The sequence below is a fragment of the Thermobia domestica genome, chromosome 2 (genome assembly GCF_964235325.1).
Source record: "Thermobia domestica chromosome 2, izTheDome1.hap1.1, whole genome shotgun sequence".
NCBI classification, from domain to species: domain Eukaryota; kingdom Metazoa; phylum Arthropoda; class Insecta; order Zygentoma; family Lepismatidae; genus Thermobia; species Thermobia domestica.
The window spans coordinates 39,005,403-39,021,040 of NC_137455.1; the positions used below are offsets into that span (position 1 = coordinate 39,005,403).

Sequence of the window (15,638 nt, forward strand, 5' to 3'; positions counted from 1 at the left end):
AATCTACCAGACTTCCACCAACACCCGTTAGTTTTAAAACAGTGATATTACTGCACGAGTAGAAGTTAATGATAGGATTTCAAATTTCAAAACAATTTCTTTTAAATGAGCGTTTAAAAAAACAGTACATCCAAACCTTTGTAAACTGGAACTTAAAAATGCAGACAGAGCATTGTGAAGGGTGTTACTAAATGTCTGTGCTCTTAATTTGTATTTACCTACAGTGGTTGAAGATCAAATGAGGGGTGTCTCATAATTACCCTCCACAGGCAGTGTCTCAATTACCCTCACTGATCCTATATGTTTAAAAAAAAAAAATGGAATTTCCACGTAATTTAACCCAGAAGATGGAAACAGTGAGATTTTACATGTGACATCGAACTTGTATCAACAAGACATTCTGAACAGAGAACAGAAAAATACACTCATCAGCCTTACGGCAGTAATACGGAACCGGATGAGGTAATCATCCTGCTGCATGTTATCACTAAGCATACTAATCAACTTTTTCTGAAAATATAATGAACATATATCCCTACAATGAAACCTCCAAAAAAGGTAACTCCTAAATCGAACAATATGTAACGATTATTTCTGTTATATTTCTGCTCATAGTACCATCTTTACGTACACTGAAATCGCAGCACGACAATAATTCATACACAGGCCTGTAATTCAGAATGCTGCAATCAACTTCGCTGTCGTTATCATCAAGGTGACCACTATATTTAATCTTCACCGGTTAATTACATAGTTAAAATCTCAAATGATGAAGAATCGAAATATACTTAAATTTCGGGGCAGTACTTCAAATATTACTTTTCAAGAACGAACGAAATGATATACTACGCTAGTTTTTGTCAAAAATTCATAGCTATTAGATGGGACGCACCAAACAACCTTTTACACACAACTTGTAATTCCTCAATTTCAGGTTTCTCTAGATTAACGCCACACGCAATTAAGGAAGGCATACTGTATGTGTGTGTGTGCAGATTTACATGAACTAATGATTTTGTATAGATATTAATGAAAGAGGAAACAAACCATTAAAACACACACACACATATCCTCTATAGATGTGAATTCAATAACGTACAAAGAGTGAAAAATTGATTGACTGGACCGGGACTCGAACCAGGGACCTCCGATATACCGCGTCGGCATGGTATGCTGGAGGTCAAGATCCAGTCAGTCACTTTTTTTAAACTTTGTACGTTAATAATTTTGTAGTTACGTTTTTCTCAGCAGCGAAGCTATATAGAACAAGACGTACAGTTCAAAGTGGGATTTGAAACACTGTAATACTCTCAACACTACAGGAATCGAACCCGAGACGTGCAAAGACATAGGATTATACTCTTCCCTACAAAACGAAAGGTAGTCAATGGACGAAACATCACAAACCACAGACTACCGAGAAAATGTTTGGAAAATAATGCTTCGTTATGAATAAAATTCCTTACTCAAAATATTTAAGTAAGTTAATGCAGTGTATAATGAAACCACAGGTCGCAACAGAACTAAATAACAAATTCACTTCTGCACCCGAAATGCACAGACTGCTCATGATAATGGATATCTCCCACTAATAGTACAAGCTTAGGAACTTACAATAGAGTATTATAACCTGACCAAAATTTCGCTTCTATGTAAGGAAATTTTTGAAAGAAAATGCCAAGACTTGATATGAAAACACTAACCACTTCCGTAACTTTACAGCTTATTCGAAAAAGATAAAAAGAAAAAGCTGTTCCCTTTTATCCCCTTAAAAACTTGTGATAATACAAGAAATAATTATGGTAAAATGAGGTTTACATAATTGAACCTGTTATTTCTCTGTCCCGCCCATTTCAAAAGTTTACACACTTGGTGCACACATGGAGAGTAATGTCTCACGTCAGTTCCTACAAAAATCGTTCCACAACTACAAGCATTTATCTTTCAATTAAACACCCATTACTAAAACAAACAAATAAATGATCCATAAAGACGAATTATTTCTTTGGCGAACCTTCTTCCCCTTAAACAAGCAGCATAATTATTTCCACTTTATAATTAGCAACGAGTACAGGATATTAGTAATTAAGTGTGTGGGGGGGAGAGTTTTCGTAACAATTTAATTCATTCCGCGCGGAACCAGAAATGCCCGTATCGCAATCAGGGCTCAAGTTTATTACCTTGAATGACACTCATGCTAGTTCAGAATCCCACTCACTTGATCTCGCGCTTGGGTTCGCACTTGGTGAAAATCCCTGCAGGAAACTATTACGCTAAATGTAAGAAAAATACTCTATGTATATTTACGAGGCGACTAACTAGGAGATCTGAAAAGCACAATTGACCTATAAAATTACTTATGACCTAGTTACAGTAAAATCTTTCATTAGTTGATACCGATGGGATATGATAACTTGTCCGCAAATGAGAGGTGTCCATTTAAAAGAGGTTAACAATACATAAGAGTTTGTAGCGTATTACACTTTTCGTTGATTTTCTCATTGGTTGTCCGATTTCTTTAGTCTAAAGGGCATGACAGTGGGACTTAATACAATTTACTTTGTATTCTCAGAATCATTGTTAATTGTTATACAGGTGCGATGAACTCAGGAGCTTATAATTGCTGATGTTACCTTTGCATCTGTAACAGGATACCAAAAATCTGATCAAAACAATGACCATAGTTTAAAATGAGTTGTTTCGGTTATTACTATTACCTTCTGACATTATGTTCTATGATTGCTTGTATCAGGGGTATTATTAAAGGCAATAGTACATTCCGAATAATTAATGCGTTAGTCCAAGTTGATTCATACTCGAAAAGTAAGTTTAACATGTATTGCTTCAGGAGTTTCTCATATCGGTGTTTCCTATTCAAATAAAGGTACATTTGCAGAGGTTAGTGTTATTCACTTTTCATTCAGATTTTTTAAAATTACATCCTCTTGCGTTGGTAGCAGCCTTATAGCGTGAGCTCACTACATGCGAGGAAGGTAGTAAGTTTTCTCCGTACCATCTCGTATTACCACGTGTTCTGATAACCTAAAGATAATTTCAGTCAATTCTCCATATCTTTAGTTTGTTCCGATATGTAATATTTTGCCTAATTCATTCTCCGTAAACATTCACAACGAGCAACTTGCCGTTGGGAAAGCAGTGTTTGCAGGCAGTCAAGAATTTCGGTTGCAGTCACAGGTCTAAGGTGCACAGTTGATATATCCTTTCGCCGCTACATCGTAAAGGGAATGTCTCCAGAGTGAAAGATCTTGTTTATCGCAAGTCGTGGGGAAGTTTGGCAAGTTACGGTTAATAAATTAATAGTCATAAAACTTTTACCAAGATAAGTCGACCATGCTCCCGTACGCGTTAGGTCGAAAAGTTGTTTCTTAATCGTAAGAAGGTACTTCCTAGCTGAGAGTTTCGGACATAGAAAACGGAGAAGAATGTATTGTCAGATATGCCGTTGGCAAGGTTAGTTGGTATTCTAAGACATTTTGTGGTAAAAGAAGCTTTTTGAATCTTTGAGCTTCTGAAAGTACATAAGCAGAGTATTATAGGGTTCCTACTGATCTGGAGAAATGTATTTCCTTGACCTTCAGCAGGAAATTCCCCGACTTTCACAGGTGTCGCATGACGTTAACATAAATAAGGAATAAATAACTATGAATATATGTATATTAGAACATTTACTCTATAGAGACAAATAATCAATTACTCATACGTACACGCCACTTACCTCCCACAAAAATCTCAGCAACGTCCCATATGATGATTGACTAAGCTGCAATATTTTATAAAACTTCCCTGATTTCCAGTCTTTTTCCCTGACCAATAGGAATCATGGGTTAAGAAATATACACCACTTGTGTATTAACGACTGCTCTATCTTGTTGATGCAAGTACGCCCTCTAAACTCGCATTACGCCTCGTAACAAACTGCTCTTGACATCAGATGTCTTCCAGTTGAAAGCCGCTTTCCGGTTAGGATGTTTTTGTTCAGGCAGTTCTGAGCATTTATTGGGATATCCGTACGGCCGGTTAAGATCAATAATTACCCACTGCAAATTCACAAAAATCAGATCAATTGTTCCATTTTCTGTTACAACAAGGAATCAACCTCGCAACATACATAGCAACCGAAAGAACTCATCGTGCAGGATAACTGTCTAATCGGCAGGTTTATATATATATATATATATATATATATATATATATATATATGTGTGTGTGTGTGTGTGTGTGTGTGTGTGTGTGTGTGTATGTACACTATTTTCATGGCAAGTGTTTTCCACTTATTTCTATTTATTTGACGTGTTTATCGATGTTAATGATTTTATTGTAGAAGAGGTCTCCGTCAAAATTAATATCAAAATGCAAATTGTATTTAAGTGTAAATTGTGCCTTCAGAAATCATGTGCTTTATTGTCCTTAGGAATTCAGTACTACTGTACCTGCGTACGGAAGAGGTTGATTGCAGGATAGGCATGCAAATAGTTGGTAGGCTCTGATTTGCGCGCATGAACACAAATGTTGTTCTGGTCTCTCTTGAACTGAAGATCCTCCCTTATGGTCTTTCAACCATGAGCTACCTTCATCCGGTTTTTAATGTAGGGATATGCCATAAGATTTGGTTACCGTTATTTCAAAATGAACTTATGGGCAGTTCTTCTGTATCTTTTGCATTCTATCCTGTTACGGATCAGTTCAAGTAAATATTAACCAGGAGATTTTCGATGATCGCTATTAGCATTGTCGGGACATACGTAAGAAAGGCAGTTTAATTGGGATAGGGATTAATTACTATCCATTCATTCTCCTCTAACCGCCACAATTTTTCTTACCTATATCTTGATAATGTTGATAGAAGTCGTCGAAAGTATCACATTTAACTATATTACTTTTAAAAGAATCTGTAACAGGATACAAACGAGTGAGGTGAGCGAGTACCATTTGAGCTCACGTAGAAGTTAAGCTTACGCAATGCACTGAAAAATTTGAATGACTGACACTGATGGGATATGAATTCTTGTCTCTGAATGGAAGATATACATTACAGAGAGGTTACATATATCTAATTACTCGTAGCTCATACAACAATGGTAACTGTATGCATTAAATGTACTGGTTGTACATGTACAACATTGAAATACTGCACTAATGGTTCGAATTTCTGGGCGAAAGGAGAGATTGGAATGATGGGAAAATTTTAAGAAGCACGTGTACTGCAAGATAATCTGTATGGGTTTTTTCAGTAAATGCCAACCTCTTATAAGATTATTTCCATGCTGACAGTCATTGAACGGTTTATAGAATTCCCATCAGGATACTAATTCAATGCTACCAGTATTATATGTTTCTTACAAGTCAAGAAATATGAAGTAAAAACAGTAGAATAACGTTAAATCATTTCTATAAACTATTACTGATACCTCTGGTTAGCCATGGTTTTATGGTACAGTATATGCAACCGTAACATGATTTTGAAAAGTTTTATATTAGTAGTACAAGACTAGTAGTCTTGAGAAATAGTCCCCAAAGAACAGATGTTACGGTAGATAAATTACGCTTGAACTGTTCTGTATTATCACTACGATATTCAGTTGTGACATGCATTTTATTCGGAGGGGATTTTCCGTCCACTGCACTGTAGCAATTTTTTTTCAAATTAAAGCTTTGTTTTGTGCCAAACACGTATTAACTTAAAATAATATCTGTTCTTTATGAGGAAAATATTAGATCGTTCGAGAGAGGAAAAAAAAAAAGGATGAGCGTACCCGTAAAAATTTTCTCCCTCCTCCAAAAATACTCCGATAAATTAAGATCTCACCGGCTTTACTAGTAAAACCATTTTGATAAGTTTCGTTGATTATATTTTCCAATGAGTGGTCAGTTGATTATATCAATGATAGCCATTTATAACACTGTAAGCCAGTGCAAAATAAGAACTCAATTTAGGGACCACTTTTCTTTTAGTTTTTTTTTTTTTTTTTTTTTTTCATCGGCCTTGCAATGACCGTAGGAACTAAAACGTTAAAATATTCAGTTGTAAATTAACAACGAAATCTTTCCATTTTACATCCTACAGATAAACGTTGTAGGCTAAAGGAGACGGACGACTACTGAAAGTGAGTAAAATATTGATGGAATGGGAATGTGGGAAGAAATAAAGGAAGAAGCCCCTGCACTTGCAGAATTGAAAGTAACCACAGTAACAATTCGAGTTAAACAGTGAATATGCTCCGAATCGGTAAGGAAGTAAACGTCAATATAATACTTTTAAATCAAGATAAAAAGGAGTTATGAGTTGCACTTATTCAGGTGTACTTTTATATGGAGAGATTGTAAGTTAGCCTCTTGAGAATCAAGCTTCATCTGAGGGAATTGTAACTGACAGGATGAAGGGCTTGAATAGAACCAGCTTACATAAAAATATATCCGGTCAGGCTTTTGAAATTCTGATTGGTTTGTACGGCCTAACGACTCAATTGACTGTGTTCAGCTAACCAAGTCTCCTTACATAGGAATGCAGAATCATAGAGATGATTTTTAACGCATTTATCGGAACTGTCGTGTTTTTGTGACCTTTGTAAGATTCCATGTCAACTTAATTTTGCACATACTCACCGAATAAGCCATGTTTTTAGAAGTTAATTTGGCCAACACAATTTGTATTAAGTTAGATTGGAGACTTGAGTTAGGCCACATTACAGAGGTGAGCACAGAAAGTAGAAAAGTATGAAGAAAGGCTACATCTTAGCAGGTTCCCTTCAGAGTCTACGAATGTGTTAAGTGAACGGAATGCCGGCACTGCTGATTTCGGTCCTGTAAAGATATGTTTTACATATGGAGCATATTAGATTTGTTCTCATCTATAAATACTATAGTAAAGGTAATTCTGCTAAGGAATAAACTCAGCGAAATTATTTCACTTATCCATTTAGATATGAGAGAGAATGTTCTCAAGTATAAAATATGCATTGTTCAATCTAATGTTATCTTGTTATATTTACGGCCTGCGTCGCACAGTAAGTGTATATGTGGAAGCTATTAAGTGCTTACAAGACGGGATTTTACTTGGACTCTGTTCATTTTCATATTATAAATAAATATTTGGTTCTTAATGCCGGCACGGTTAATAAATGTCCGTGTTTACCTTGAAATTTGATACAGTGAAATTTCGTAACGGATACTAACATAATAGCTTCTTTCTTTACAACAATATATATTGTGGGACAGGACGCTGGGTTACGGACACGAGAACTCTAAGTAACTTCTTCACAACGGATAAATTAGTCTTTCCTAATATCTACTGAGCACAGTAAATATTTCCGGCAATTTGAAAATAAATTTTCAATCGATTCCCTCAATTGATCCACGAGTCGAAAGCAAATTTATAGGCTATCAGAAACTAATGTCATCAGAATTATACGGCAAACAACATACTATTACAGAAGTTTCCCCAAGAAATTTATAAACTATCCTGATTGATCTTGTCTACCTTTTCAGTATTTCATAATAATAATAATAATAATGCATGTTCTTATGGACTTAATTTCGTTTGATATAGTCCATAAGCGAATTAAGTGACTTGTACTGCGTATGATTGAGTTTTAATTGTAGCGTCCCGTTCAGCAACAAGGTTAGATGAGATGGACCTACACTTAACGTGGGATCCAAACCACGTGACTTCCCGCCTAGAATCGAAGCCGGGTTTCTTGATACGCTACCCAATTAGCCACAAAGAAGCTATCGAAATATTTATACTTGAAGAAAAGCACACACACATAAGCATTAGGTTTTCCAGTGCACGCCCTATATGAACACCTCCCTTAGTGATACTTTTGTTTCTTTATAGAGGGAAATTCCTCATCATCTCCCCAGAAACTTTTTACTTTTAAGAGTTGCGTGTTTATTTCCTATTACGAATATGAAACCCATATTTCATATCCGCCAAATCCTTTGCGGGCTTTATAAAGGTTCAAAGCTTTTTATGGCAAATAAATACGAATTTACCGCATTTCCTTATTCTTCACCCTTCGTTACAATCCCTACAAACTAACATTGTGAAACCCAAATTATTTTGCACAGCCCCATACAGTCAGTTAAAAATTCAAGCAGTGGACGATGAACAAATAATGTAGGAATCTTCACAATTCTGGTCTTGGATTATCAAGTATTAGAACAAAGAAAGAAAAACAAGATTTAGGATATTCGCACTCACCTGCCATATGAAGCTGTAAGCCCAGAGATTTGCACAAGACTTAACGAGTGAAACATTGGCATCATAAAGTGGTTGGAACAGGAAAAGAACACGCAACTCTTAAAGTAAAACACCTTCATGTTATAACAGCAAAAGATGCGAAAAATATGTATAATTAACATTTTATAATAGTGCAGCTGCGTGTTTTTCCACATTTGCACATGAGTACATTTTTTAATGATATCTGCCTAGACCATTTCCATTCTTTTTTCTTTTTTTAAAACAATAATAGTCTCCATCATGCCCATCCACGGTGGCTCAGTGGTAGAGCATTCACCTCTGGTGTAAGGGGGCCTTGGTTCGATCCCAGTCCGCGCCAAATAAGTTTTGTGGGGAACTTCTTGGGTTTTTCAGTTTCCTCCCACTTTCTTCACTCCACAATTTCAGTCATTTCTCATCATCAACTCCGCCTCTTCCAGCCTAACCGATACAACTGTGGGACCTAAAACTTAAAGATTTTATCTCATTTTCCATCATGCCGATGCGCAGACACCATAAACTTTGGGAGTCCTGTCCCACAGAAAGGTAAGTCTTCACATATTCAATCTTGAAAACTAAAGATCAACCCACATGCAAACCCAACACCATTGATACAAATACCAACATTTCTTAACCTGTCCTTACATTTAATATGCTTTGTAGTTCTATTTCGATTCACTGCCATAGGCCTACAACAACCAATTTACTGCAACTCCCCTCAATCTGAAGAGAAGACGGTAGCTCAACGGAAAGTGTCCACCACTAGCACAACAGATCATTGATTCCATCCCTGACTACGTGAGTTTGTGGTAGAAATCGTATACAGCAAAATTTAAAAAGCAATGTTAGCAATACTCGAACCTATTCAGTACTAATACACAATGAGAGCTAGTGAAACCCTCTGTTGTAGAACATGATCACTACGGTCAAGAAATTATTCGGGAAAGGATTGCTTAACAACACGAGCTATTTACAAACCCCATCTGTAACTTGTAAAATAAGCCTTCAACTAGCTCTCTCGAACAAGGCTTTAAAAATGAATGACATGAGAGCTGAACAAGCTTCACTTCTTTCAAGTGACATGAAAATCATTCCATTTTACTTCCCCCATCTTCCCCTCCAGTAAGCTGCTTAGCTGCATTACGTAACTTCTCCAATCTCCGTACATATGATATTATAACACTAAATAGTTTGCAAAGAATTTATGTAAGAAGAAACCTCTCCTAAACATTTTATTAAGTAATAAAATGAGTGTATTTGGAAAACCAATCACCCAACTGTATTCGAGATAAGCCAGAACAAAGTAATAAAATGAGTGTATTTGGAAAACCAATCACCCAACTGTATTCGAGATAAGCCAGAACAAAGTAATAAAATGAGTGTATTTGGAAAACCAATCACCCAACTGTATTCGAGATAAGCCAGAACAATAACAAAGTTCACAGAGAATGACAATTTCGCCAGGTAAAAGAGGGATGGCGGAGTAACGTTTACCTTTATTTAACCAACAAAATTTATTTAACTCACTTCCTCTCCTAGATGGGTGCTGATGACTACGGTACGTAGATGTTGAAACTTCTACCAACCTACGAGAAGTTAAGGAACTAGCTTCTATCGCACTTTGCTCATTATCGTTTCCTTTACCCAGCTTTCCAGTTTCGAACTGCTTAATTGTATTATCATCGTAAGTTACAAAGCACCTTTAGAGCCATGACCAACTACCAACATTCATACTGAAAAATGGTTAATTTTGTGAATATCAAATAAATAAGGAACTAATAACACTATAAAAAGGCACTTACACTGTTTCCAGAAGTAAATATTTGATTCGTTATGTTATTTCGAGTCTCTGGAGCCTACTGAGCCACAATTGCTCCAAATGTCCCTTCATCCTCAAAGATTTAACCAGGAGAGATTGAAAATACAGAATTATCTTTTTCTTTCTTGTAAATATTTTACCTATAAATACCAAGAATAAAAAGCCTACAAGAAAAGTAAATTCTTCAAGTCTTTAGATCAACAAGGTAAGTGAAGAACTATTACAAATTGTTTCCAATTTACTCAACTTCACCGTTAAGAAGATTAACAGTCCTATTACGAATAGGAGTCTTCTGAGAACATTTACATTACTTCAAAAATTAGATTCGGACACATTACCTTTACTTACGAGTTGAATTGTCAACTGAAAATTACTTCGCAAATTCATACCTGATGTTAACGAAAATGTACGACCAGCCTGAAGAAGAAATCTCAATGACAAACTACACAAGCCAAAATGAAGTGTTCCACAAACTGTCCTAAAATTTACCAAATTTGCGAAGTGCTGAACCTGCCAATGGAATTAATTGTTCACAACTGTCAGAAATGAATTGAGGGACAACCACACAGAGAAATAAATTGAAGACACATTGCAGAATTCACTAATATGAATTATTATATTGTTCTTGGGGAAAAAAAAGGATAAATTTACGAGAAATACAAGGCCAATTGATCAAAATTGGAATTAAGACACTGAATATTCTGCATTAGTTGTTCTATAAAACAAATCTTACAATAGGAGATGTAAAAAATACGGATCCGTTGACTTAGTGGTAAAAATAGTTTCAATGATGTTCCCAGTGGGGAAGGAAATGTTCAACCAATGCAAACACGGAGGCACAGTCACTTTTCTTATTAATATGTGCCCTATAATTCCTGTCAACAGGTATTGAAGTATTTTATTCTGGAAACAAAATGCACGACACGTCGCTAGGATTATTAAAAAATAAATAAATAAATAAAAATAACTAACTTACAACCAAATAACGGAGTGACATTCAGAATTCGAAATTTCTACATTTAAGAACAGGCCATTTGCAAGTGAAGACCTACCGGGTTAACAATTGTTACTAGAAACATTCCAACAGTGCTTTCAGATGATCCTGTGTTCTTCAAATATTCCAATAAAACCCTCTTCGAAGAGAAATATGCAAGGAGGAAATGACAACTGGAGGAACTATTACTCAATACGGCTATAGATATAAACTCTAAGAAAATGAAAAATTAGCCTCTGGATATAAGGGGAGTAAGTGTGGACTCAGTTATGAGATACGTACACTGAAGCGTCCATTAGTAAATGTATCATAATAACAGTATGGAGAAACTTAACATTAATTCGTGCTATTGAGTCCTGTCGGCAGTCTTTGCGAACTCTGTCGAAGAATCTGCAGCTTACAATATACAACACGATAATTATGTCTGCTGCACTCTTAACTATTGCGACACATGGTCACTTACTTTTGAGGGAAGAACGCAGTCAAAGTTTCTGACCATGAAATTCTGAGCCGAACATTCAGATCCAAGAAGGAAGCGAATGCCAAATGGCGGAAAGTTCATAACAAGGAAATGCATAATTTATACCATTTACATATCATCGTTAGGGTAAATCTAGGAGGCTCAAGAGGGTAAGTCATGTAGAGAGAATGGGAGAAAGCAAAAATGGTTTCAAAATTTTAACTGGAAACCCAAAAGCAAAAAGACCATTAAGAAAACGTAAGTGCACATGTGAGGACAAGATTAAGATGGATCTCGCAGAAAATAGAAATACAAAGTAGAAACTGGACCCAGATGGCTAAGGACAAAAGTCAATGGAGAGCTTTTGTGAATGTGGAATTGAAACTTCGGGTTCCACAGACCAGAGTTAACAAATTAATCCGAACCAAGGACATGTAAGACCTAAAAAAAAAATTAGAAAAATAAATACATGTGAACGATGTAAGACTATTAACAGACGAATCCATCAAATTCCATTTATACCTCCACAACAGCCAATATTACTGCCAAACAGCCAAGAGAATATTAGGCAGTATATAAAACAGAACCTAATGGGAAAAAGTGAAAATGCTACAAATTACGTGCTTCCGTCGCCGCTTTGATTAAGTACTTTTAAGAGACTTCTAAATCTGGCTGTATGCCAATTAAAAAAACAAGAAAGGAAACGACACAAACTACCAGCATAGATCATGGTGAGTGGCGCAGACATTGTTGCCCAATAAGTCAGGATGTAAACTGTCGAACTGGAAAATTAAACCAAAATGTCTTAGATGCCTAAGATTAAGTATTACAATGAAATATCAAAGATGACGATAAAAATGCCAATAACATGGTGCAGAAACAGATTAAGGCGGCCCATCAAAATACCTGAATACCCACTACAGGAATAGCAATCATTCTCAAAGACATTTTAAGAAATAAACATTAAAGACTCAAAAACATCATGTATTAAAAACGACTTCGTAAGGTCAATTCTATTTTAGCCACCTATCACGAAAATTACACAAAGACAAAAATGAATAAATGTTAACAAAATTGGGGGGGAGGAAGCACACCGGATCAAAAACAGACCTATCCAGGCTATCTCCAGCTTTGAATTCTAGAACCACATGCAAAACAATTTCATACAACCACTGACCTTAAGCTGTACTTTATTATTATACCTGATTTATTACACCCCGACTAAGACGAACACAAAACAGTCTAAATATTAACAAATCATACTTGTCAAACCAGTCTAAAAATACAGTACAGAAAATTACTATCTGAACACACACACACTTCAAGGAACGGAATAAACAGCTAGGTGAAAATACAATAAAATTCATGAATGAAAGGGCAACTGGTCCAGTAGATCAGAATGCTTAGCGGCAAGGACTGCGATACAAAACGCCGGAGACATAGGTTTGATTCTTAGCCCGAGTTCTGTTTCACTCTGAATTACACTAAATTCATAACAGCTGCTTACAAGTCACTGTACATTAAACACTATACAAATATAAACAGAAACCTAGATTACACAAGTCAAAACAGATGAAGTATAACCATATATTTTTGACGCCAAACTAATCTGTACGAATGAAACCAGATTAGAAATTATATGCGGCGCCAGCACATCGCAAGGCCCCTTGTAGCAATCGCGTTACGAAACCACTATCATCAAAAATCAGGTACAAAGACAACAAAACATTCATATCACCGGTCGTCGTATATTTGATTTTCCTAGTCGATTATACATTACGCTAATGGTAGCTCTTGAGGGAAGTGACACCGGTAATAAATAAATAAATCGCTACAACCTACGGGAAGAAAGGCTACGGTACCTAATTTCTTAACCCCTCTATAGAGCATTCTGATGGCAATTCAAGATTTCTTTCCTCGCTTTGCAACGATAAAACTTAAAATCTTCCTCAGACAAACAGATAAAAGTGTCCAAGTAATCGTTTAGAATTCCTGTCAAGGGGACAGAATTTGAAATTGTGGGCATACTTATAAAGCGTAGCTACATATCGAGACAGTGTTGTAAATAACTAAGTCCGGGTCTACACCAAGTGATGTATTAGCGAGCAAATACAAGAGCATACAGCTTACGTTACAACGCTAAACTTCCAATACATGAATATTAAGCGAATAAAATATACGAGAAGCTACCACTAAAACCCAAATCTTTACTTATATACATATGTTGAACACAGATTTATTGTGGACCACGGAAAACAAAAGAGGAAAACTATTTTACTTGCATAACCCTAGTTAATGAATACCCACATACCAAACTGAACCGAACTCAAATACAAGGGAGAAAAAGGCATAAACTCAGCTTACACACGTAAGCTGTTCTCTCCGTACTTATAAATTTAGTGCATACAATTAATTGCATTTCACATTTTCAAACCAGCTGCGAAATCATCATAGTCGCCATGATTCAGAAAAAAAAAAACTATCCGATATAAGAACGATGTCGCCAAGCTGCTTGTAAACAATACAAAGTAGTATGTGTGATTTCGCGAACTATGCCTTACAAACTATAGTGAGTACAGGAAAGCCACGTAATTAAAACAAATCACAACAAAAGCATAAAATGTAAATAAACTCATTTAGGGTCGTTTTTCAACATGACGATAACTCGCATGAGGGAAGCGCTACTCCCCCACTCCCACGTGATGCTTGTCCTTCGCGCCAGCCGCCATTACCACGCAGTCTCTTTGTTTTCGGAAATTCAACATACTCTACCTAACAAATTACCGTAAGCAACAGAGAAAAAAACTCGCTCCAAAAGCAAACAAAATACAAAAGGACTATGCAAAATTTAATAAGAGACAATCAGAAGCCATCTTGAAAAATTTACTAGCCTATACGCGTGTTCCACCGAACTATACGAAGTGTAATAATTACTTTTAAAAATTCTTGCCATATGCATATGATTTTAAAGGACAACGAACTATCAAAAGTTACTCAACAATCTTAATTATACAAATGAAATAATAAATTCCAATATCTGTAAACACTGTAAGTGCTAAATATTACTATACCGGCATGTCACTACATGTGATATAGCCATGAGGATTCATAGCACACTGAAATCAAACATAGAATATTATATCAAGCCAATTATAAACATTGCTACAAACATGAAACTTTCCACCTATGTTTGAAGCACTTCTTGTAACTTATTATATCCTTACCTTGTTCAATCAAACGAACAATATTTGGGCATTTTCCTTGTTCCAACGACTGCCTCTCCTGCAGCAGCTCTTTAACGTATTCTCCCGGCTTGACTTCCTCCATTTCTAACTTCTGGGCCGCGGTTTGTGAATTCATCACGGAATTACTATTCACGTTAGAAATTGATGTATTTGTTCCGCTTGCACTTGTACCACTAACGGTGTTACTGGTTTTGACACCATTCGTGGATTCAGCCATGAAGCACTCTAACGCTCACTACTTCGAAACTATCACAATACCTTTCTTTTGCGATACTGGCGTCTGGCGTCTGTCTCCGGTATCAACACCGAGTTTCACCAAACCTCCGCTAGGTGGAACACAGAACAATCGCACGAAGGCTAATGAACGAATGCGCTTGCGCAATCTCCTGAGAATCCCGCTGTGTCGTCAATCTGAAGAAAGAGAGAGAGAGAGAAAAAAAGATGACAATGCAGCTCGAGGGATGATGGTAGTGTGAGAACAAACTTACTGAAATTAGAAACGATAGCTTTTTCGGTTAACTACGTACGTGCGGTTTTAGCAATGCAATATGTTCAAATAATATATATATACAGCATATACTCACCTTTTATTTTATTCATAATATTTCGTTTCAGCGATATGAAGTAATCCCTGCCTAGAATACAATACTGTATGAAACAGCTTTTACTTTTTTCGTTAAATAAAAATGACATTAAATCTTTAACGTAATGTTTCATAATTATATCCTTCAGGCTAAAGGAGACGGATGATCCATGAGAGTGAATCTTTATGAAAGTGTTGATGAAATGAGCACAGTGGCGGATGTAGCCCGGGGCCGGAGAGCGTAGGCCCTCAGTTTTTTTGTGACAAAAATAATTGTTTACATATTTTTGAAAGTTTA

General features: G+C 36.2%; 1 protein-coding gene across 2 annotated transcripts in view; it reads right to left on the bottom strand.

The window, feature by feature from the left end:
* LOC145671495 (KH domain-containing, RNA-binding, signal transduction-associated protein 2-like) overlaps nt 1–15,077 on the bottom strand; it is a 197,909-nt gene extending 182,832 nt beyond the window's left edge. Inside the window, exon 1 of one of the 2 annotated variants that reach the window (XM_081740685.1) lies at nt 14,737–15,077. In XM_081740685.1, the coding sequence (XP_081596811.1) occupies nt 14,737–14,974 (238 nt within the window). In that variant the 5' untranslated portion in view covers nt 14,975–15,077. The remainder of the gene's footprint in view (nt 1–14,736) is intronic. The other variant, XM_081740684.1, reaches the window with a different exon arrangement.
* Between the last annotated feature and the right edge of the window lie 561 nt (nt 15,078–15,638).